Source organism: Triplophysa dalaica, chromosome 19 (assembly GCF_015846415.1).
Source record: "Triplophysa dalaica isolate WHDGS20190420 chromosome 19, ASM1584641v1, whole genome shotgun sequence".
Classification (NCBI taxonomy): domain Eukaryota; kingdom Metazoa; phylum Chordata; class Actinopteri; order Cypriniformes; family Nemacheilidae; genus Triplophysa; species Triplophysa dalaica.
Window position 1 is genome coordinate 4,531,295 of NC_079560.1, and position 25,600 is coordinate 4,556,894.

Consider the following 25,600-nt stretch of genomic DNA (forward strand, 5'->3'; position numbering starts at 1 on the left):
CCAAGTCTATATTTTACACACAAACACACAAAGGCAGCGCTGACTGGCTAACCGAGAGGACGCCTGCGGCAGGAACTCAGAGCAAAAGAGATGCCTCATTGAGCACAGTCTGGCAGTTTGAACACACAAAATCAAACACACCATCGCAAACAGGACAGAGCTAATCGAGTTTCAGGACTATAGAGAGACAACTGGAAGACAACAAACAGATGTTCAAATAGTTTCAACAATTTTTGTACATTCACAAAACAAAGACCAACTGTTTTTATTATCTTTTCATAAGGTACTCAGCTGAAATTTAGAAAACAAACTGTTAATACTATATTATTTTATATTATTAATGTATTTATAATATAAAAATCTTCATCGTTCGGTTTCTTTTGCTGTCACACCATAGGACACATGTTCTGTATATTTGCTAAATGCCAAGTACATCTTATCCCCATTCAATATTTGAAAAGTTTTAATTATAATGTATTTGGGATCAATTCAGTAATCTTTCTACTTAGAAATATTAACAATCTAACAGACAAATATTTTTCTAGGAAGTATTAGATTCTTCATATTTGCCACACAGCTAACTGGCACTTTTAATATAAAAGTCCAAAGACAGACAATTTCAGTTACGTTTTAAGGCATTTTTATAGAAAATGTTTAATAATACCATGTTCTGTATATCATCTATTCTGTTTTCTATAATTTCATTGTTATATCTCTTTACTTCTATCTTCTATCTTTATTACTACTCTAAACTACTGTTTGTTTGTATGTTATATTGCTTTGAAAAAAAATGAGGAAAAGAATGCTACAATTTTGGAAATGGAAAAAAATCATTCAAATGTATGTGTAGTAAACATAATACATTAGGCATCATAAATACATTGCCAGTATAAAGGCTTTTACAAAAATGTTTTTTTCCAAGACATCATCCTACGGTCAAAATGCATTATGCAACTAATCCAAGATATCTGTGAGTGCCAAGTACTAGTTAATAGAGTACAGCATCATTACTTTACCAAAATGCAAAGATCAAACTTTATTAGAAAAAATGTTGAGTCTCTTTGTGTGTTGTGCATTGTTGCTGCCTGTATAGAGCATTGCAGACCAGTCACTCATTATGTTTATTTCAGGTTGGATACTGTAGACTATAAGCCAGCTAGGTTTTGAAAAAGGAAAATGTCACAACACAGAACAACCCGGTACACAACAGACCATGATGCAGCATAAAGAAATGCCACAACGATGCACGGCACAGCGCAGTCCAGGCTTGGGAGATGCTAGTCCTACAATAGAAAGTACCACCTGTGAAATAAATAAATGAATAAATAAGTGGCACCACACACAGAAAAGAAAAAAAGAAAGAAGAAACGGAATAAAGCAAGAGCCAGAAGACACAGATATAAGACAGGGATGGAGAAAGGCTAGAACAAATAGAACAGGAGGCTTCGATATCTGCCAAGCAGCCTGGACACACTCTGCCCACATCTCTCCAAGCTTCTATCCCTTTCACCCCCCCCTCCTGTGACCGACCACAAAATCATGAATTAACAAACCCGGCTGCCTCCTTCCCTTTATGACACCATCTCGAAACACACACGCGCATTTACACACGCACCAAGTGTATGTAGAGCATGCAAAATCCACTGTCTCCTCAACTCTCCGCCCTGCAAAGACCTCAGAGGGGGAGGCTGAGGGATAAAACGAGATCCAGCAGGAGCAGAAAAAAGAAAAAGAGAGAGAGACGGGATGACACAGCAAATGTGTGACAGAGGGAAACGGAGAGACGGCGAAAGAAATTAAGCGTGGAAGTTAATGTAAGTGGCAATGAGAAAGGAACGGACTGGAGAGACATGGGAACAACGCCAGGTGAAATCACAGCCAAGATGAATAAAGTAAATGTTTGGTTTTGTGTGTGTTCGGGGAGGTAGTGTAGACACAAGCTACAAGTTTCTAATAAATGAAAGTGTTTCTATTTGGTCAATATTTTATTGTTTATATCCATTATTACTTAATATGACCAATTGATCAACCTGATTACATAAGGATTTACCAACAAAAGTCATCTTTAAATGTCATTTGAACAGAATTAGCTTAGTAGACAACAACCCAAAATTTGAAATGGTTTAATAAAAAATAAACAAGATAAGAATCACAATTTAATGCTAACGTGTAAAGTCTTGGGCTGCTTGATTATGCGAAATTTGATTTATTTTGGCCAATGTTGAGGTCACGATTATTTACCACGATTACTCATTGACTTTGGAAACAAAGGAATTGAATAGATCAATTATCAATCAATAAAAAGTAACTTGTCAATTGAAGACTGGATTCACTTAATAACAAATAAAAATGAACTGAACAAAATAGATCAAATAAAACACGATGCATAAACAAATACATAACTTCATATAGATGAATGCATACATTCAAATAAATAATATTAAATAATAAAAATAAATAAAACCTTGATTATTTTGTTTGTATATTGAAAAACTTTTACGATTAATTGCACAACCCTAGTAGTGCCTCTAATGGCTTACGGTTTTATTTGGTATAACGTTCGAAATGAAAAGAATAAAAAACAAGTTTCTCTAATACACTTGGGTAAAACAAATGCAACACCTGTTCAAGTGATGACCGATCTGCCCACACACTGAAAATCTATTTTTCCATTCTTCGAATCTCGAAAAGAGATGAGAGTTTTCCAATTGCTATATGGCCCCTGCAGGTTCAAGCATGCAGGCCACTATGAAGGGGACCTGAGTGTGGAAAAAACATACAGGTGGGAAAAAGAGAGAAAAAACTGCGAGAGAGCAAGAGAGAGAGAGAGATAAAGACAGAGAGAAAGTGTGTCTGAATCCAGCACCCTGGACAGCGGCCATCGATCGTCTTCCAGCACACATCACCACAACTTTCACAGATTGCTATTGAGAAGTGACCTGTAATGCAATTACTGGCCAATGCGGAGCCGAAGTGGCCATCAATAATTAAAAGGCAGCCGAGTCGCGGCCTCCAATTCGCCGTTATTCCCGTGCCGTTGTTGTTTGTTTTCGTGTCCACTGCCGTGGCTACCAAACTGTTGCGCCACGAAGGCTCGAATTAGATTTGTGAAAAGGCGTTCTTCAATAAAGCCAATCACGGCGGATGAATGCCCTTCACAGCAAAGTTTATTATTCAGTGGGCATACGGTACGTCTTGAGCGGAACGCTCCGACCACAGCGGAGTCGTATTAACAAACAACAAATCGTTTTACACCACTGCTGTCTGCACGACGATGCTATTATGAGGGGATGCGTCAACCTAGCTATTGTCTCATCCGCTCCGGGGGCCCGCACCATGTTTAGACGAAGTCAGCACGACTTCGGCAGCTAAGGAATTTTTTTTCCTGGGCCACCCTGCTGTCACTAGCATTTTCACGCTGAATTCATAATATAGAGTCTCTTCCGTATTGCATAATGTTGTAATCAGTACAGCCCACACAGTGGAGGCAACAAGCTTCACAAGTTGAGAAGAGCATCTATTTTTCACGACGACAGACGCGTATCTGTCAAACCGTCTCTCTCAGCAACCGACTCTCAGGTTTAATCACTGAGAGCCGAGAGTGATTATGTAAGGGCTGTGATCTCGCAGGTGATTCTGGGTAAGGCTCTCTTCAAGGAACCGGGTCAACCACAGACAGACAGAAGGTGAATCTCGAGAAAATGTGTAGAGATGACAAGGGAGAGAAAATAAGAATTTTGAACAGAAAATGAAACTTATTTTCAGGACCATATTTGACAATATTTCCATGGCAATTAAGCACATTTAGTGTCAATAACTGTAATACATCAACGCTTTACTTTTGATTGGGAACATTTTTATTGTTCTCAAATGTGATTGTCATCAGAATTTCATTACTGTAATACAGTGTTTAGTTTTTTAAGTCAATATTATTTATAGGCACTAAGAAAAAAGACTTTATGATTGAAATAATATGTAATTATTTTTGCATTTTAATGATAAGGATGTGCTTAATTACCATGAAAAATCCAACATAAAAGAAAGAAATACAAATAAACGGTACCAGTCATTAGTTTGGATACATCTAAATTCATGCTTGTCATGATCTAAAGGTTAATGTATAAATGTCTGAAAATAGTTTTGTAGACAAAAATAAATTAGGCATAAAATTGAATTAATCAGTTATTTTTAAATGTTAACGTTTTTTTCTTTTCGTGAATAATGAAAGGAAAGCATCCAATGGTGCTTGAGAGAAAGACAACAGGTGACTTTTAAATAGGCTAGTTTACCAATATTTGCTCATCCTCACATTAATGTTATTTCCTACTTGTGGTCACTATCATATTAAATTGTAGAAAACATACAAATAAAAAATAAGCAGATGTGTTTAAACTTGTGACTGCTAGAGTAATATCACGAGTAAAGAGCTTCACACCCCCTCCTTTCCCAGACCACTCTTGGGGAATAGGTCTATATTGACCAGCCCACAGACCTATTGAAAGACCTGCTACAAAAGTAGGTCGCACGGCTGGTCAATGGTATGGATTTCTGGGTCTCACACAACTGCCAGAGAGAAAGAGAGAGAGAGAGTGAAATGTAAGTTAATGAACATAAATCAGAGTACAGAATCACATCGCCTGCCATTTCCTGTTCTGTCCCTTTCTTTTTCCTATCATGTTTATCAATCCCCTGTTCATTCATTCTCCATTCTCATCTTTTTTCGAGGAGACATAGCTCAGACTCATATGAGGGGGCTGCAAGCATGTGTCTGTGTGTGTCTCTTATATGAGTTCCTAAATGATGCATTGATCCAAATCTATCAACCACATCAAGTATCTGTTGTCGGTGGTCAACGGACATTATATGTGTAAAGTGCATTTGTAATTACGTGTTTGCAATGGGATACCAAATTTTTTTTAAATTATGCCTGATTTTTGTATGCGTAAAATACCAATTGTTAAGCCATACGCATAATGTTTAAAAGCTGTATGCCACAATGCAATGAGCTTGAAGTAATTTTTCATTTTATCAAACTACATTTCTCAACATCTACTCCAAATACTTTAACAGAAAATACAAGATAATAACTGTACGCTTCTTTGTCGTGTTGAACCACTGGCATACTAGTTACATACATTACTAACACTGTTTGTTACATCCCGATATAATAACCAGTATACAGTATATGCTGTTACAAATACACTAAGCAATGTGTTAGTATTCCATTTAAAACGCAGATACGGTCTGTGTAACAACGCAGCCACAAAGTGCATTACTGCTGGAGTCTCTGGCAAATATTTCTACATGAATATTCATACGCATGAATGCTTATTTGTGAACATTTTGCATTTGTGTGCATTCCAGTGAGTAATAGCTGCTTGGTTTGTATTTGTGCGCACGTTTGTTTTTAAACATGAGCGAGAGATTGTTCGTGGGTGTGTACATACACCCTCTCGATGATGAGGCCCGGTGCCAGAATCAATAGAATGCTCTGAGCATCATACCGTAGTACGAGAGCGGCCAGAGGAGATTTTAATAAATGCAGCGTCCATGAGAGCCCGGCCTGGACTGGCTGTGCTTTAAAACCTGTCACTGGAAGCGGCCCAAAAAATCTCTCTCTCCCCTGTAACCTACATATATATAGACTACAAGCACTTCATAACTAGCCTGTAGTATTTGGGAAAAACTCAAAGGTCTTAAAAAATACTGTCCGTTATTACAGATATAAATACAGAGCCTTGTTAAAACTGATGAAAGAACACATAGACCTTAACAATAAGCTATTCAGACATGACATAAATTTGAGCTTTTTATAGTTCAGCCAAAATTCTGTCATCCTTTACTCGCTCTCATATCATTTCAGACCTGTTTGACTTTCTTGCTTCTGCAAAGATATTTTCGAGAATGTTGGTGATCGGACAACGGCAGTACCCATTGACTTCCATTGTTTTTTGTGGGTCCGTACAATAGAAATTCATGGGTATCACTGTTGTTTGGTTACCAATTCTCCCCAAAATGTCTTCTTTTGTGTTCTGTAGAGGAAAGAAAGTCATCCAGGTTTGTGAGTAAACGATGACAAAATGTTAATTTTTGGGTGAACTACCCCGTTAAGGAAGGTTGATACGAACTAAAGTCTGACTGTTTTTGTTGACAACATTATGACTGGACTTCAGGAGAAATATATATAAAAGTTTAGAATATAACCTCTTTAAGCAACCCCACCAAAAACAAGATAAATGATAATACACTGTATATAATAATCCAGCAATAAACTTGCGCTACTTGTGAATAAAACTGCCACTATTTCTCTGTATCACACCGATAGGTAATACACCTTAAAACGAATTACACATATATAAAAGCTGCATTCTGTCTAGCACTACAATATTTGTGATGTGAATAAGGCATAAATGCTCGATAAACACAATATAAACGTTGGCTCGACTTTAATCTCAGCAAGGTGATCTCACACAACCCGGAAGAAAGTGTCACAGAGAGTGTGGCTTTATGGTAACAGCCTCCAGTTGTATTTTCAACTCTCATTCGCAGTGTCTGGTTGACTTCGCCATTAACAGTGTTGAGACGTGATTCAGAAGTTTCAGGAGTGTGCCACTTTTTCACACTTGTCCTATCTTAGCTCTAGAGCCTGCGATGCCGTCGTGGTCCTGACAGAACCTTCCAACATAAAAACCACTTTCCTAAAAACCATCAAGCTGTCAAGTGAAGTGGAAAAATGAGAGAGATTACTGCATAAAGGCCGAGTGGGGGGCGGGGGCAGGGAGAAAGAAAAAGCGAGAGAGGTAAAGAGAGGGGCTGATGGCTCTAGATTCTCCTTCAGATACAATGTTCCAATGACTTTCTCATATTTTCAACAGAGATTTCTACCTGCATCAATGGCAGACTTATTTATTTCTTCAATTTTTCTCTTTTTTTAGTATACTTAAGCATTTACTATTCACTATAAAAATGTGTTGCGGTGCTGAAAAGACTTGTGACGCCAATTTGATTGTACTTAGAAGTTTAAGGCAGCAAAAATGTGCAGTGTTATTATTTTGGCCCTTTAGCAACATGGCTACTGGAGTGAAAAACCACAAAGGAGGATTTCTCTGAAGAATAACTGGAGAGCAAGTATACACTTGATCTCTCCTGCCTCTCATATCCTTTTGAAGAAAGAAAACTAAGCCCCAAAAAAAGAATTCACATTTGTCTCCTGTTGAGATTCATTAGAGATCCCAACATTGTCTCAATTTATGCTCAGATTTACCAAGGCACGAAGTAGTCAGAAAAGTAAAAATATTCTCAAAAGTACCTGCTACGTTCTGACAATATAAATACAGACAAACGTGTAATTTGTTTCTATTGTTAGAAATTTCAGTCAAAGGTGATATTGAAGCGCAACGCCACTGAGACCTCTATTAAGTCTCCTAAGCTTTGCACGAGCAACCACTGAGCAATAAAATCCACTGGGTAATAAGCATTCTTATGAAGCTGATTTGTGAGAGGCGGAGACTTCAAGTGAATTCATTTAAAGCTGCTGGGTTTGCATTTCAGCCCATAGAAGCCTTTATAACAAACTCATCTAGTTATTAAGCTGGCTGCGTTTCTTAAATCACAGACGAAAGCTACCAAAATATCTGACACGATGACTTGGTCACTAAAACGTGAGAACATATATATCTTGCAGTATAGGATGGTATCTGTTTTTTGTATAAGAACAGAAGTGAAACTCCAGCAAATCGTCTCCCCCTGCATTCAACATCTATGATGTCATAATCACTCGCATCAAAGGCATTTCGTTCGCCACGGCAACTGTCACTCTCCCCGGAGGCGTAATTAAAACAGAACACACCAAACCGAGCTGAGCGAGAGCTAATGGAGAAACTTCAAAACACACATACGCGGCAACCAAACAATGTTATAGTGGGACAGGCACAGCAAGTTATTACCGAACCCAGAGAGGAGTGACAAAGGCATACGCACACATACACACACACGCCTGCAGACATTCATACGGTACACTCGCGCACATATGCACACAACCACACATACACATTTTGCACACACTCACTGAAAGACACTATAAATAGGGCAGCTCTAATGTTGTGCTGTGTAGTTCTTGCCCTTGGGTAGAAGGCTCTTCCAGAGAGAGAGATAGAAAGAAAGAAAGAAAGAAAGAAAGAGATGGAGAAAAAGTGGTAAAAAGAAAGAGTGTGAGAAGACGTAGAGGAAAAAGTCAGAGAAAATGTGTAAATAATATAAATATATGTAACTATACATCTCTAAACCAAACCCTGACCATTTCATGATTCTCAATACCAATTTTTCCAAGCAAGTGTATTAATATTATTAAATATTAAAATGAATACCAACAAATAAATAACAATCATGTAACGTTGCCTTTAAGCATTTTGAAAATACGAAAAACATTGCTATTCATTTTTCTATGCCAAGTAAACAGTCAGTAATGAAAGAAAGAACTAGGCAACAAAAGATGAAACAAAGATTTAAATCAAGAAATCTAACCGCAGTATCAGGTATCCAAGTAAACATTGAGGAATCAACGACTAATGCATAGTCTAGATTCAACATTTTACAAATGTTTCAATTCACTTCAGATAAACTCACATCAACAATTTGAACAAGAAGTATAATGTTGACTGTTGACATACTCCAGGTGACAGAAAAAGCGATATAGTATGTTCACGCTAGAACCAAAGAACAAAGTCTGATACTATAGAAAGACTGACTTTTTACTGGTACTTTTGACATCCCTGCAATGATTGTACTTGCATGTTGTTCTGGTGTGTTAACTGGGTGTTTGTGTCCGTGTGCATGTGTGTGAGTGGGATTTTTGGGGGCGGCTTGACCGCAATGACCTACCCCAGGTAGCGTCTTCTGCTCGTGAAGCGCGGTCTGAGCTTTTAGCGCTGATTCTCTTGCACAGTATGTGAGGAAGGCACAGCCTGTACGGAGAAAAGAAGACAGAATGAGACGCATTAAAGACAGGTCAGAGAGGTTTGTGTACAAGCAGGTGTGCGTTTGAAAAGAGCGGAGTTCTCTACCTTCATATCATTTTATGCAAACCAGAGAATGTTGCGTACATTTTTTTATATTACATTCACATTCTTGTTACTCAACTTGTGTGGCCCTAGCAAGAGTCACAAGTTTGATTCCCAAGGAATGGATACGACTGATAACATGCCTAGCTCAAATGCAATGTAAACTGTACATTTGTAGCAGACAGGAATTAAATGACAGAAGAGATGAAGGGAATCTGAGAGCAAACGAAACACATGCCCACAGCGATATACAAGAATCCCCCCAGAGAAAGTGTGTGGATGGAAATGTGTGTTTGTTGATAAACATAGCCCCTTTCTTTATATTTTAGGCTAAAAGGCCTTGTCGGTTATAATTTGCTTCAAGATTTTAAAATGTGTTTGCTTGTCCATGCATTTGTAATACAACCTGGTTGAAAATGCACAGATACTGATAGACAACAATGACTGTCAGGTAAATAAATAACAAAAAAAAAAACATTTCACACTACAATTACAATCCAAAATGTTGCATAATTGTAATAAAAAAGACATCACTGACACAATTTAAAGGTCCAATGTGTAATTTTCTATTTTAATCATCTATTGACAGAAATGCAATATAATATATGGATAACCAGAGGATTGTATACTTTTAACCATAAAACGTTAAATTGGAAAATCTAATTAGAAATGTGTGTCAGGAAGAATTAGCAAAAAGTAAACAACAACGTTTGTGTAAAACGTCCAACAAACAAGCACACAGTCCTGCATCTCCACCTGCTAAATATTTTCGCTAAAACACAACCGTCAATCTTTTCACCACCAACTTACCCAAAAATCCCCCTTGGGGAAACCGTGCAGAATAACCAGCGAACAAAAGCCGAAACGATTAGCATCGCATTTGTACGTAAAGCAAATTTGAATATGCAAAGGCATGCTAATGGATGCTAATGTTTATGCTAATCTTCGATTAATATAAAAAAAATGCTAATATACTAATATGCTGAGTAAACATGATAATCTGCCGCTGACATTTCCGCCTGCATGCTAATAGTGGCCACAAATGCTGATAAAATGAATAACGCTAATTTGCAAATGAAATAAAAATGCTAATTTATTTTCAGACAAGCCCTCGTCGCGGTGAGATTCTAATCGTTTAAAAAATACAAATCCTTTTAAAGAAGTTAACCAACACTAACAAAATATACCATTTTAATCATAGTGTACTGGTGTACATTTTTGAAAGGGAAGCATGAACCCCGAAAGAGGGCAACTAAATCTTGTGGAGATTTTTGTAATAGAAGCAGTGTAGCTTTCTTCCTACCCCCCCATAAAAGCCGTTGCGCCACAGGGATGCTAAACACACACGAGGGACACACACACACTGCCGTACACACACTCATCCCCTCGAGGGAAGAGCGTGACTCAGCAAAATTCCTCTCCGCTGTCCGGTATGTGTGTTTAACCCCGGCCGGGTTGACTGAGTGCATGTATATTTGTCTATATGTGTGCGTCTCCTGCAGTCCTGCCTGGCTTTTTTAATTAACTCTGACTCATTAGCGTTAGGGAGAGCTCAGTGTGACAGCTTGGCGCGCTCCTCTGAGGGCCTGTCATGTTACAGAATATGCTCGAGCTCTCATGGGACACTTGTGCACACTTGCCTGTCCCACTTGACGAGGAGCGGTGCGCACGTGTGCACGCAAATATACGAGATGAACCGAAAGATAATGGGAACCTCTATTTATTTGTCCTCTAAAAGCAATATTGCTCCTTTCTCTCTGGTCACGACAGCACTTAAAAGACGACAGAGATAGGAGAGAGAGAAACAAAACACAGGGAGCTGGAAAGATGAAAGCGAATGCTTGGATTAATGTAGGGCCTTCAAAATAAAAGCAGGGGTAACCTGTTTGTGATACGAATAGAGAATCTGTATTGGATCTCCTGTTAAACTCATTTTAAAGCAGTGGGCATAGGCAAGGCCGTAGCTAAAGGGGTAAAACATGGGAACGATTTCGGGCAGCAATACAGGCAGCGGGACATCCAAAACAATTTCAGATCACACTGATGTAAGATCCGGTATGCTGCAGTTAATAAAAAGATCAATTAAAACGATAATATAATAAACCATAATAATACAATATTAAGTAAAATAATACGAATAATTATAGTCAATAAAAAAAAAAATAGTCAGTAAATAAATAATAAATAATATTGTCAATATTTAAATAAATGTGATCTAGACAGTCTTATTACACTACAGTTAGTCCCTTTCTAAAAAAACATTTTGATGCTCCACACCGCTGCACGTTCTGAGACTGAACAGATTAGAGAAGTTCACATGATAAGCGAGTCATGTTGTGAGGACGGAAACAAAATCACTCTCTATAAAACAAGAATGGAAAGAGGCTGAAAGCAGTTTAACTTAAGTTTATAAAAGACAACCTATTAAGAAAAAAATAATAGAAATATAAGACAGCTCATGTCAGAAAATGATGGGAAATACTTTCATAACGAGTCAAGCAGGTGTCGAACTTTAGTTGCCCTTTTACACACCAGCACACAATATGTGTGTCTGTCAGTCCGTCTTCTGACTTACATGTACTTTTTTTAATTGGGCCCAGAGCAATGTACTGTACAGTCAGGAAGGCTTACAATTCATGGCTAAGGCCTTGGACACCACTACAGAGTATCATAAAGTTATGACAAGCTTCATTTCTAACCTTTATAACTTTATTCCTTCTGCAGAACACAAAAAATATATTTTAAAGCGTGTTGGTACACAAACAACGGCGGTATTCATTGACTTGGCCATTGGAATTGTGTACGCACAAGTGAATGGATGGGTTACGCCGTTGTTCGATAACCAACATTCTTGAAAATATCTTCTTTTTTGTTCTGCAGAAGAAAGAAAGCTGTACAGGTTTAAAATGAAAAGGGTGAGTAAATGATTTTTGGGTGAACTTATCCCTTTAACTTGCACTTTGTATAACCTATAAAACGAAGTAATAGAAAATTGTGACTTATTGAGCACATCATTTTTTACAAGTGTTGCAACCTCTTTGTGTTTATGTTCAAATGTGGACAGTGTTGATATACTGAGTATAAATATGAGTATATAAACACATAAAGCTATACGGTAATATTATGTCTATCAACTAACCCTCTCATATACAAAACATTAAAAATGTTCAATATCACATCCACAATGCTTAACAGCAGTAATATATTTAAATGCTGATTCTTAAGAAAAAAAACGTGATTAAAGGAGAAAATTCATTCCAAGGAGGGATAAGGGGTAAAGGAGAAAGAGAGAGAAGATGAGATCACCAGGCTCCTGTGAACATTATCCACTAGTGTCCTACACGTGCGGCTTATCTCTCCTTCTGCAGACATCCTTAAGGGACGCTGCCAAATACACAGACTGCTGGAGTAAATAAGAAGGAAGACTGACAGTAAAAGAATGAAATGAATCGAAAACGTACATGATTGGAATCATTCAGAGTAAACAAAATGTGACCGAAGGGTCTGCACAAGACTGCAAGAGTTTACAAAAGTATCTTCAGCTCAGCAGTAAAAACGAATCCGGTGTCACTACCCAGTGTTCAACTGCATCAAAGCTCTTGGGGGTCCCCTAACCAGCCCTTAAAAAATTGCTATCGGTCTCACTGTTATTTTCTATTTTGCATTGTACATTTTTTATTCACAAAAACAAATTTCTTAAGATTTAGCCTGTTTGATGTCTGTCTTGCTGAGATTTCCCTTTTTGCTAAATTTATTAAATTTATTGATAACATTAAGATTTTTTAAATATATGATAACATTTTTCTTACCAATTCAGATTTTCCTTTCCTTTATTTTTTATTTATTTTATTTTCTTGTCCTTTGATTCTTGTTCTTTATATTACTGTAATGGAGTGCTGTTGCTTTTTTTGTAATATTAATAGGCTACAACAATTTATTGGAACGAGTGAGGGAGAGGACAAGTCAAAGTCAATAGTGACTGTCTGTACACTGCTGCCAAACCACCCAGTCAGAAGCATATGACCATTTTAAACATGATTTATCTCTTGATAATGTAGATCAAGTATATGTAAATAATCCATATAAACCAATGCAGAATACAGAAAAACAAATGTAATTCCTTAGACCTTATGAGGGGTCCCTTAAGGCTTATGAGGGGTCCGGGACCGCAGCAGCCCCCACTCAATTCGAACCCTGTCTCTACCACCAAAGATTTCAACTAGTGAAATCAAATCTGGATTAGTCACTTCATTTGCCTTACCCGGAAATGTGAGAATGATGAATTACAACATATTTATAGAGAAACGGTCACAATATTGTAACAGTGGACAATTTTACAAAGCTGTACGAATACAGTTTGAGTGTTATGATGATATACCTACAGTTTTATGTGCTGGTATCAGGTGTGACTCTTTGAGAAGTGTATCTCCCCTTTCTGAGTTCACAAAATTACAAATACAGAGTTGACGTATTGTTGTAGTTTAAAAAGTAGATTTGGGTGTGCATGTTAAAAGCTATAGTTTATAAACGTCACATATATGAAATAGATGTTTAGCAGTGACATGTTTGAGGAAACAAGACGTCATTCCATCAACAACACCTAAATGAATCTGCTGATCATAAGATCTGACTTCATTTAATGTGCCTTGGTGACAAAAATCAGATTTCCGAGGGAAATATGAATGGCTGAAAGGCTACAAAAGAAAGTTTCAGACCAGCTAGAGATCTTGGTTCTGTGCAAATGACTTTTGCAGATTTGCTGAACTTTGCTTGAATTTCAATAGAGTGCTCACCTTGCATGAACTTTGCACATCTCTGCATGTGTGATTAACCAAAAGTATGTTAATGCTGTTATAGAGAGGGACAATGTGATGCCACGTTAGCTGAATAGAGGGGAATTAATAATGATTCTTCACATTTTTTAAGTGCGAGGCTTTAAAATCATCAATAGCGCCAAATACTGTATTTGTTCAATAATGACCCCAGTTCACATTTGAAGCTTTAAAACCAGTAAAAAATATTTTTTACATAAGGCTTCTGGCCTTCTGAAATCTGTAGGAAATATTCATTACATGACATTGGTATTTAGGTATGAAAAAGTAAAAATTATTTACATTCCCCACAGAACTTATTTGTAAATGGGTGATCATTTATTCATACAAGTCCGAATGAAAGATGATGATTTCTGCACTCTTATACATGTGCATATTACGGTTTTAAACAACAACAAAGCCTTGGGGGTTTTATTTCTTTTGCATGATGCAGAGCAGAGGGCAATGGAACAGTGCAGGCAACATTTATAATAATTTGAATGCATAACATGAATAATAAATTATAGGTGCATTTTAATTTGTTTTCGCTTATTACTGTCATTAGTTAAACCTGTGATCACAAAAACAATTGATCACCTCTGCAAAATAAATTCATTTAAAAAAGTACATTCAAAAAAAACTTTTGTAAGTGCAATTTTCCTGCACTGTAATGTCCACAAAAAACGACAGCACATAATGTCACACACCCACACACAAACAAGGAACACCCCCAACTACTGTCGGCGTATCCTATTCAAATCGATATGTGCTGATCAGAGCTCTATTGTCTTAAAAGTCTGTGCGAGCGCATTCCTGTCATGTTTGTTTATGTCATTTTATTCGCCTGACCTGTCATTCTACCAGTGCATATCACTTCCACTATAAAGATTGAGCAAAGGTAACAAATTTCCAAAATTCCCCTCCCTCTTTTAACCCAAGTATCCCCACAGGCCTCGGGTAATTTAAATAAACTGCCCTCCAAGGTCTGACTATTCAAGGTCTTCTGAAATACACCGGGATATCTTTGCGTCTCTCCGCCCTGTCTTCACCTACAAACAACACGTCTTCTTAAAATATTTAATTGGAAGCAGTAAACCCCTGATTAAATAAAAATGCACTTTGAAGAGAGCAATATGAGCGCTGAGAGTAATATGAGAGAGAGAGATCTTCAATTACTGTGCCGAAACCACGTAAAGCTTTTTTTTTTATTCAATAAAATAGGTCTTAAATATTCAGGAGCTGTTTCTGGGACTAATGAGTCCTCTCTGTGAGTGATATTATTCCAGTGGAATGAAGTGGTAGTGAGAGAATATTTGAGGAGGTCGGTGGATGCATTTCTAATGGGGTCTAATACTAAACCTGCGTCCCCGCGCATCCCTCGCTGCCATTAAAGAACCTTGACATGCATTTCAGCTCAACTCCCTGCGTGGCAACAACCTGAAAGAAGTAAAATGACGAAAGGAAGAAAAAAAGAAAACGTGGAAGATTGGAAAATGAAATCAAATAAAAGGGGGGAGGGAGGGAAAGAGAGAAAGAAAGAAATGGATGGATTGAACGAAGGAAGGAAGGAGAGAAAGAAAGAAATGGATGGAAGGAAGGAAGGAGGAAAAGAAAGAAAGGATGGATGAAGGAAGGAAGGAAGAAATGGATGGAAGGAAGGAAGGAAGAAAGAAAGAAAGGAGGAAAAGACAGAAAGAAAGGATGGATGGATGAATGAAAGAAAGGAAGAAATGGATGAATGAAAAGATTGAAGGGATGAGGGAAATAAAAAAAGAAAGGATGGAAGGAAGGAAGGAAGAAAGGAGGAAAGAAAGAAAGGACGGATGGATGAATGGATGGAAGAAAGGAAGGGGTAAGAAAGAAATGGATGAATGGAAGGAAGGAAGCAAGGAAGAAAGGAATGAAAAAAGGAATGAAGGAGGGAAGAAATGGCTGGAAGAAAGGAATGAAGGAGGGAAGAAATGGCTGGAAGTAAGGAAAGAAAGAAAGGATGGAAGGAAGGAATTATGAAAGAAAGGAAGAAAGATAGAAATGGCTTGGAATTTAGGAAAGAAAGGATGGAAGGAAGGAATTATGAAAGAAAGGAAGAAAGATAGAAATGGCTTGGAATTTTGGAAAGAAAGAAAGAAAGGAAGGAAGGAAGAAAGGAATGAAGAAAGGAATGAAGGAGGGAAGAAATGGCTGGAAGAAAGGAATGAAGGAGGGAAGAAATGGCTGGAAGTAAGGAAAGAAAGAAATGGCTTGGAATTTAGGAAAGAAAGAAAGGATGGAAGGAAGGAATAATGAAAGAAAGATAGAAATGGCTTGGAATTTTGGAAAGAAAGGATGGAAGGAAGGAATAATGAAAGAAAGGAAGAAAGATAGAAATGGCTTGGAGTTTAGGAAAGAAAGGATGGAAGGAAGGAATTATGAAAGAAAGGAAGAAAGATAGAAATGGCTTGGAGTTTAGGAAAGAAAGGATGGAAGGAAGGAATTATGAAAGAAAGGAAGAAAGATAGAAATGGCTTGGAGTTTAGGAAAGAAAGGATGGAAGGAAGGAATTATGAAAGAAAGGAAGAAAGATAGAAATGGCTTGGAGCTTAGGAAAGAAAGGATGGAAGGAAGGAATTATGAAAGAAAGGATGAAAGATAGAAATGGCTTGGAATTTAAGGAAAGAAAAAATGGCTTGAAGGAAAGGAAGAAAGAACGGATTGAAGAAAGGAAGGGAAAGTAAAGAAAGGTTAGAAAAGATTGGAAACAAAAGAAAGAAAAGAAGGGAAAACAGAACAGAAAAAAAGAATAGAAGGTAAGTGAAATAAAACAAGGGAAATGAAAGAAAAGGCACCAAAAGAAAGAGGAAGGCGAGGAGCATGGAGTAAGTTTATCAAATCGATTGGCGGAGGAAAAAGCCTCGCCTCTAATGTGTTGTATGTGAAGGATTTACTGTGGACCAGAGCTACTGAATCAATGGTGTAGAAAACCATCATTAGAACAGAGTCCCCCCACACACACTGTTCCCAACGGACCAGGAGACAGTATGACACAAACACGCACATACATGTAAAACACAACACTTCTTAAAAAACAATGACAACCCGTGTTCTGATATTGTCTACACAGGACAGGATGTGCAAATGATCTTGCAGAGAAGAAATTATCTTGTTTACATACGCAACTTTCTCTTTACTACTACTACACACACATGTTTTTCAACAAAGCCTTTTTGAATTGAATTTTCATCACCTTTTGGCCAGCTAATAGAAAATTCAGCCATGTGGTGTTCATATATGGACAATCAATTACATTCTGGCTCTGTGGGCTACACAGAAGTATCAAGGATAAGCTTGTGTGGCCAGCTCTGAAATACAAGAACTGAAGGTTGCACTAAAAGAGGGCATAAATATACCCAATATACCCATGGTGTTGTTAGACGTGCGGGATGGTGTTTAATACAGACAGCTTGTCAAGTCAGGTCTATTTTATTTGTATAGTGCTTTTCACAATACATACTGTTTCAAAGCAGCTTTACGGAAAGAATCGCTTCAATGCCCCCAGCCAGCAGGCCAAAGGCGACTGTGTCAAGAACAAAAAAATTAAAGATGTTTGATAGGAATCAGGGGAGCACATTGATAGGAATCAGGGGAGCACATACTAGATTTAAACAAATGTCAAAAAAAGTTTGTTTCATGCATCGATAGAAATAGACATTGTTACGAGCTGCTGCATTTTATTAACTATCCTTTAAGACTGTTGGCACCAATACAAATATTTTTTTGAATTAAAGAGAATAAATCATATTTCTCCAGCAATACAACACGCCCTGTTGCAGATCCCACTGGATTGGTTATGCCAACTAGTGGCCAACAGCACAAAATCAACATTGATTCAAAACAGGAAACAAAAAAACAAGATCCGCCCCTCGTGGGGACACAGAGGCTTTAAAGAACGTCCTGCCGAAAGCGGACGAGTGTGCGACAGGGTGCCCGCAATGTCCGTCTGCACCTCTCGCCCTATCGGTGCCGTCCTTGCGTTGACACCGGCAGTCACAAACAGCTCCTTAATATTCCCCCGCTGTCCCCTTGTCTCATTCCGTCAGTGTCCTGCTGTCCTCCCGCCTGCCTGGACAAAAGAGACGGGACGTTCCGGATGGAGGACATGAATCATTACGCTTTCGCTTTCCGGGACCGCTCGCAGGCCCATTGATACCGCCGACTTAATTGGCTTTATTAGCAAAGACGGGAAGCCCAAAAGGGGCTTCCAAAGCACCCCCCGATAAAAAACGCCCCTCCTCCGACCCTCGGCCCCTCAATCCAGCTCTCCTCAAGAGAAACCTTGTGTAATTGTTTTCCCTCTATCTTCTGTGTCATTGTCGGATGGGTCCTGGGGGATTATTAGTAACCCTGGGCCCCTCAATAATTCATCCTAAGCTATTTATACACAAATGGAGAGTCTTTTAAAGTCTCCCTCTGTGAGCTTATCTGCCGTTCAGATGGAAAGGTAGAGGGAGAGAGATTGTAAAGGGTGCAGAGAGCGAGTGAAAGAGAGAGAGAGAGAGCGATGTGTACCTCTTCTCAGCAGAGACACAATGACCTGTTTCTACAGTGTTTTCGAGTTTCAAGGTGACGCTAGCGCACTCTCTCCCTCCTGCGTTGCCAACCCGACAAAAGTGCCATCCCGGGAATACGCCTGCTCGCACAACGCTCATTAATGGTCTCTAATCTGCCAGCTTTTCTACCCATTTAACACAATTAAGACGTTTACTAAAGCTAACATGGACCGGCAATCAACTCCAAGGACACGCGAAACGCACATAATAGGATTTGTAAACAGGCAACATTTTATCAAACGCACACGCGCCATCGTTTCCAATGTGTGCGGGAGAGATGAGCGCGGCCCAGACAGGAAGTCAGCCTGACTCTCCGTAGGAAGCGAAGCATTATGGCTGCACTCCTAAAATCCTGCGCACACACACACTCGCTGTGAAGGCCCTTGCGGCTGCTTCATGCTGATACCCATGTTCCTCACTCTTTTAAAAAGAGGACAGCTAAGCTTCTCTGGGTGAGGAGACCAATGGTGGAAAATATTGTCACAATCTTTAAAACGCGTAATATTTATCCGTTCGGCAAGCTAGAACCTTCCGCGTTATCTCCCTCTCCTTGAATAAGTAGGACTGCAAAGCTTCGATTTCAAACAGAAAGTCTTTTTTGTGAATTGAATGCCCTTGGGCAGGGCAGGCGAGGTACTGTAGTATAGATGTGCGCGATCAGACGTGTGCGACATGAGCATTAGATTCAAATCAGAAAGTAGAGACGTGTATAACAGAATACAACATTTTATCAGTAACAATTTAAGTTTAAGACGCACAAAAAATGTTTAAAACATGAAAAGCAACATGGTATGCTAAAATGCAGCAAGTGATGCAACACAACACCGAGAGAGGTCAATCCGAACGCATGTGGGTAAAACATTTACATTTCTGCATTCACATCACATTTTGCTGAATGATTTTATTTATAAAGCAATATCTTTAAGGTACTGTATATATTTTATTAGTATACACTGTAAAAAAGAAAAAAGAATTACTTGGTAATTGACATTTCCGCTAAAACACATCTCAATGAACTGCTAAAATTAAAATACATAATTAATATACAGTGCCCTATTTTTTACAATTTCACAGTGTATGTGTGTTCTCTGGCTAATGATATTAAATACATCTTTTATAAAAATGTTTCATCGTGAAAATGATCAGATAAAGCATGCGCTAACTGCAATCCTGGCAGCAAAAAATGTAAAATAAAAACTAGTGGTGGGCATAGATTAATTTTTTTAATCTAGATTAATCTAGATTAATTCCAAAATTAATCTAGATTAATCTAGATTAAAATGGCTCATTTGAATTCTGCCGAAGGCATTCAGAATATGTGTGCTACCCAAATAATGACTAAAAGTAAGTCTTTGAGAACGGGTTTCTCAAGCCAGGTGGCGCATTAGACCAGGGGCTCATCTCCTGTTTCCAAAATGCATCACAAACTGCTTGAGAAAGCTGTTCTACTATGATTATTGGTGATGAAAATTAAATTATGTTCAATAAGATGAACTTGTGTTTACTTCCGCATTAGCTAAGGGATGATTTCCGTTTAGGTGGTACTTGAGACTGGAAGAGCTCCTACAGTACATTTACATTTAGTCATTTAGCAGACGCTTTTATCCAAAGCGATTTACAAAGAGTGAGGGAGCAACAAGCGATATGTCATACAGGAGCCATAATACATTAGATCTCAATACAAAGTTACTGGTTTCAACTAAAGCTAGACCACTACCTGTTGAGAGAAAGTGTTTTTTTTTAAACCAATTCCGCATTGCACAAGGTGCAAACAACCTTAGTCTTGTCGATGTTTCTATTGGGAAGCTTCTTAAAAATTAATATTCCCTGAAGCAAACCCGGCGGCTTCATAGCTGCATCCATGTTAGCACGTCACGTTTGATGCGGTAATTTCACAGTAACGTTATGTTGTGTTCAGACCAAACGCGAATGGCGTGTCAAGCGCGAGTGATTTATATGTTAATGCAAAGAGGCGATAGACCTACTTGCTGCGCGAATCGCGCGAATGAAGCCCTGGTTATGAGATGATGAGCCGGCTTCTGCTTCCGCGAATGACGCGAGTTGAAAAATATCGTTCTCGCCGCGTACAGTGCAGTTAAGCTGGTATACATCCGCGCTAAAATATCAAGGTGAAAGTCATCATAGCTTGCGTAGTATAGACCCAGCTGCCAACCCAACTTTGAGAATAGATTAACGGCGACATTTTTTTTAACGCGCGATAATAGTCTCACTGCGTTAACGGCGTTGGCCCACCACTAATAAAAACGTACAAACAAAGACTATAAAATCTAGATGAACTAGTCAACCTCACTGATTGACTTATTAGTTGTTGGATGACTCAAATACCGTTGTGACGATCCTTATCGGAGAATGGTTTGCATAGACAAGAATGTCTTAAAAATTGGCCCGCTAAAAGCAGCATATTTTAAGTAGTTGAGTTTGGTTTTGACGTTATCAAAGCCTGAGACATCATTACAAAGCCATAATGCTCCGTGGAGAACAATAATGCAGTCTGCTATCTCCAGACAGTCCTAAATATGTCTGAATCAACTGGAGATCTTGAGGGAAAACAGAAACATAGTGCTTACAATTAAATTTACATCCACGTCTTGAAAGACGCTGTCTGAGAAATGCAAGGAAGCAAAAGTGCATAGACTATGCTTATAGCAATTTCGTAAACGGAAAAAGTTTATGGCGCTAGTAAAAAGGGCTTTCCTTTCGCTAATATTTACATTTATGCATCTGGCGAATGCTTTTATAAAGAGCGACTTAAAAGATATATATTTGAAAGTTGAAACAACTTTGCGTATTGTGTTTCGGCTCTGGAACTCTCTAGCGCCGCCCTTTGGCTAACATCATGGACCAAGCGTTTACAATAGGAACGCATGGATTAGTGTTTGTGCCATTCATATGAGATTTGGTGCTGTGATTTAAACGCTCTGCTAATAAGCTTTGCCATGCTGGGAACGGGCCGAGGCAGAGGTGATCTCTGGGGCCATTAAATTGCAAATGAGTGATGATGTGCTAGAGAAGCTCCCCCTGATCATGACCCACCGTTGCAGACATGAGAGCCTCTCGTATGCCCCGGCCAACACCAGACCCAGCTGGGTCTACTGGAGGCAAAGCCAAAAGCTGTGCGGGGTGTCTAGTCCCCCACACTTCCTCTTCCCATTCCTTTTTGTTTCTAAGCTGAAAGCCATGGCCAGGCTGCTTCACCGGCCTGAATGTCATCCACACACTGTATACTTTAAATAAATCCACATCCCTAAAACAAACAGGCTTTTAATTAATCAGTCCGGCCCGAGAGAGCAGTCACAGCAAGCGTACGCAACAACACTCGCTTGCGTTTACCACCACATCGTCTATTAGATCTGCATGACTGCAGGTGGGCCGATTTTAGCTCTGGACTGACTCAGACCCTGCATTAGAAGGTCGTTCTCGGTCCAAGGCCGTGATGGCACAAAATAGTGCTTAAATCTTTAAAAACGTCACCTATAAATTACTGCAAAGGACAGAGGGGTCAAAGCCCGGCGTGGAAACCAGCCAAGAGCCATCAATCTGCGGCGGGGTGAGATCTATCTCAGGGACTTCCCTGTTCACCGTTTTGCCTTCCTCCCTTTCCCTTTTACTGCATAACACACTCACACACAATCCTGTCTGTCTTTATCACACTCCCTCGTGCTTCCTTGCAAATTAAGGTCCTCCCACTAAACCCAAACATATTAAAATTCATGAGAAAACGTTATGGCGCACATATCTTGACACGGGGGCTTCTAAAGCATCCAGGCTTTTCATGGTATCATTTCCAGTGCAGGTTTAATGCCATTTTGGGCTTGAAAAACAGATTTCCTGTCTCCGAGAGCGAGCTCTCCGCACTTTAAATCGCCACTGAGACTTTCACCGCTCGCTTTAAATCCATGCCGTAACTTTCAGACTCGCAGCCCGAAGACCCTTGAGTTTAGTCCCAGCAGGATTCTCTGGCCTCACCTCCCCACGAAAAGAGACAAGAAAGATATAACTTATTCATATGTTCCTCTAATTTCCAAAACAAACCTTCTAGGCCTGCAATCGCTGAGAGCTCACCCGCAACAGCTCACTTATATTTTACAAGCTTTGTACACTTTTAAATCATGAAACGAAATGAGAGGTAAAAGGTACCTGGGAAATTAGATCCTACTGATTTTAAGTCACACATCGTTTTTTATAGATCTACACTGTCGGTAATTTAGCGGGCTCTTTGACCTGACCCTGAACTTCATAACATTGAATATTTCATTACTGGAAGTCTGAAGAGACAAGCAGCAAACAAGAAATTTCATTTCGAACTCGATCACCTTTTTGCCATTTCAACCTGTCATGGTCTGCAAACTACCCATGATGCTTTGTGGCACAATACTACGGCTCTGAGCTCTTTGGAAAAGGCTATGTGCTCGTAGTCCGGATGATCTTTGATCATTGCAACCCTAACAGTGTTTCAGTCCAATAAATATCATTGTGTTAAAATCCTATTTATATGCAATAACGCTGAGTGGGAAAAATCACTAATGAGGATTTATTTGTTAACAATGCCTCAATAAAAGAAATTGTAGTCCTCCATGAATAACAAATAGACTGTTTCAGTTGACGTCAAGCTAATTATAATCTCATAATGGTTTAATGGAGGCTGTTTCATAATCATTACGCGTTTTTCTTAGGATACGTGAGCGTCGTGAAATCCTATCCTCTATTCTACATCCTCTTTTACAGCAGAAGCAGTATACTTGCATTAGAAATCACTACTCAAAATCAACCGCAACAGCAAAACTTCTACATATACACTCATCTGCCATTTTATTTACACTTCCCGAGTAATTTAAATGCTGTATGTACATGCTTATGTGAGTACTGCATATATGCGGCATGCATAAACATTGCAATCTTCATGCGCTGGAGTCGGCCGATATCCTATCTCCATCTCGATCTGCTGGGTCTGCTCTTCGCGGTGCAGATTAAGTGTATCGTACCCGGCCAACCTCACGTATCCCACGATGCCCTCCTGCCCGCCAGCTTCAATGGAAATGACTAGCCTCCACACATCCTATCTCTCATCAAACCCTGCGTGATAAAACTCAATACAGCTCTGCACAATATGGTACATTAGCATAGGCACGAGAACATCTTGTTTTAAGCTGTGTCCGTACAGCTGTACTCTGTGGTTAGTCTTCCAAATAATAAAAATACAGACGGATGGCTTTTCTGACACGCAGCTCGCAAACAGCAGTTTTTAATGCCCTATTGCTTCTGTCATGAAAAAAGATGATTTGTGCTTAATATAGCTATTCTGTTTAAATATTCAATATTACCAAAACAAATGTCGGTTCAGTCAAGAATAAGATGGGGGAAATGTAATGAATGCAAACCATATTTTAGCAACCACACACACACCGTACTTTTTCATTTTACAGGTTCTTTCAATAGACATAAGGACTATACTGTATATTCACATAACCGTAAAACCTACCACTAAACCTAACCCCACAGAAAACATAAAAATATCAAATAATAGTGTGGAGCAAAACATGTCCCTACACGGTGGAATACACATACACACGCACACAGATGTTTCTTTCTTTTTCTTTTTTTAACAGAAACGTTGAGTGAGTGGAATAGTAGCTGTTACAGAGTGCAGCCCATAAAACAGATGAATTTAAATCTTAACAATTGTTCAACACTAGTCCTAGGCATAGAAACTCACATATTAACATACTGTACTTCATTACAAGGCAAACAGCTGTTTGTGTCTGTGAAAAAAATGTGTAAGATATATTCCTTATAGCTGAACAAACAAAAGACCGCCATCACAAAAATAAATAAAACGTGGCGACTAACAACACGAGTGAAATTGGGACGGAACGGTCTTAAACTCCAATACAGCTTCACCTAGCAAGACTATCTGCTCAAAAAAATAAAAAATGCATCCATACAATCTCTGTATACATCTGCTTTAAACTTCAGTTTTCTTTGTTTTAAGTAGTAGCGCTAAATCTAACAGCTCTCCTATCTTAAATCCCAATTTAACCCTGATTAATGATACATGGCCCCTTCATTTCTTTGTAAATAGTTCGCTCACGTTTTCATCTTTCTTTGTGCCGGTCTACACCAAAAAGTAATTAAAATGTTGCCGGCTTAAATCAGTCCATACAATGAAAATGATCTAAGCTATTACCTAGGCTTTTGTCTCCTTTTAGTTCTCTACCCCGTCTTTCTCTCCGCGCTCTGCTAATTAATGGAGTTTGAATACAGCATCATTAGACTAACAAATAGGTAACGAATTGAACGCTTCACATAATGCGAAAAAAAGAATTTCAAATGATGTAAATGGCTCACACAAAGGGTACGCTGGTGTATTTTTAACAAGATGGATGCTGTGCAGATTCTGAGATCGCATTCGGTGTAAAGAATTAAAAAAATAATTAAAAGTTAAATTGCGATGACAATAGCTGGTGGTATATTTGTATTTTGCTGGCAGAGAGGAAACGTGACAAATGTTTTTGAGAAACAAAGTAGAAATCATGGGTCCAAACAGGCTTTCGCATAAAGGGGATGATACAAGCAAGTTGGTCTATAATACATAAAGAGAGGTATTCATTAACATTTTTATTTAACTATTAAGAGACCATTTCAAATTTTTCTAAATTGTGTTTAGGTAAAATGATCACTTTTGTTTTATCATTAACAAGATTTATGCCAAATTCCAAATACAAATAATGTTTCTATTTGCATTTATTTGCAGAAAATATAACCGGAAAAATGTCTCAAAATAACAAAACATATGCTCTGTACTTATTTATACCTCAAAAACAAGTTTTTATCGGCTTTTAAGCAATACAACTGTAATATTGTATTTAGGAAAAGTTAAAACAGTTGCAATAACCATTTTCATGTGTCTTGTCACGATGCCAGTCTTTCACATTGTTGTTGGATGACTTCATGTCACTCCTGAGGTTTGATTTGGTTGAAATTCAACAGATACTAGACTGGAACGGCCACAATACATCTAGAAATGCTGATTAAATGAATCTTTTGATAAGGTTTGTTATTTTTCCGCGTCTGTCAGTTGGCCAGCACATGATACAACCCTGGATCTGCAAGCAGCCATCTTTAT

The 25,600-nt window shown here is 38.6% G+C and overlaps 1 protein-coding gene across 15 annotated transcripts in view; it reads right to left on the reverse strand.

The window, feature by feature from the left end:
• The window catches only part of celf4 (CUGBP, Elav-like family member 4), a 99,180-nt gene that overhangs the window by 39,361 nt on the left and 34,219 nt on the right, over positions 1-25,600 (reverse strand). For all 15 annotated transcript variants that reach the window (XM_056730961.1, XM_056730960.1, XM_056730959.1 and 12 more), the window contains one exon: positions 8,881-8,963. In XM_056730961.1, coding sequence (XP_056586939.1) covers positions 8,881-8,963 — 83 coding nt within the window. The remainder of the gene's footprint in view (positions 1-8,880; positions 8,964-25,600) is intronic.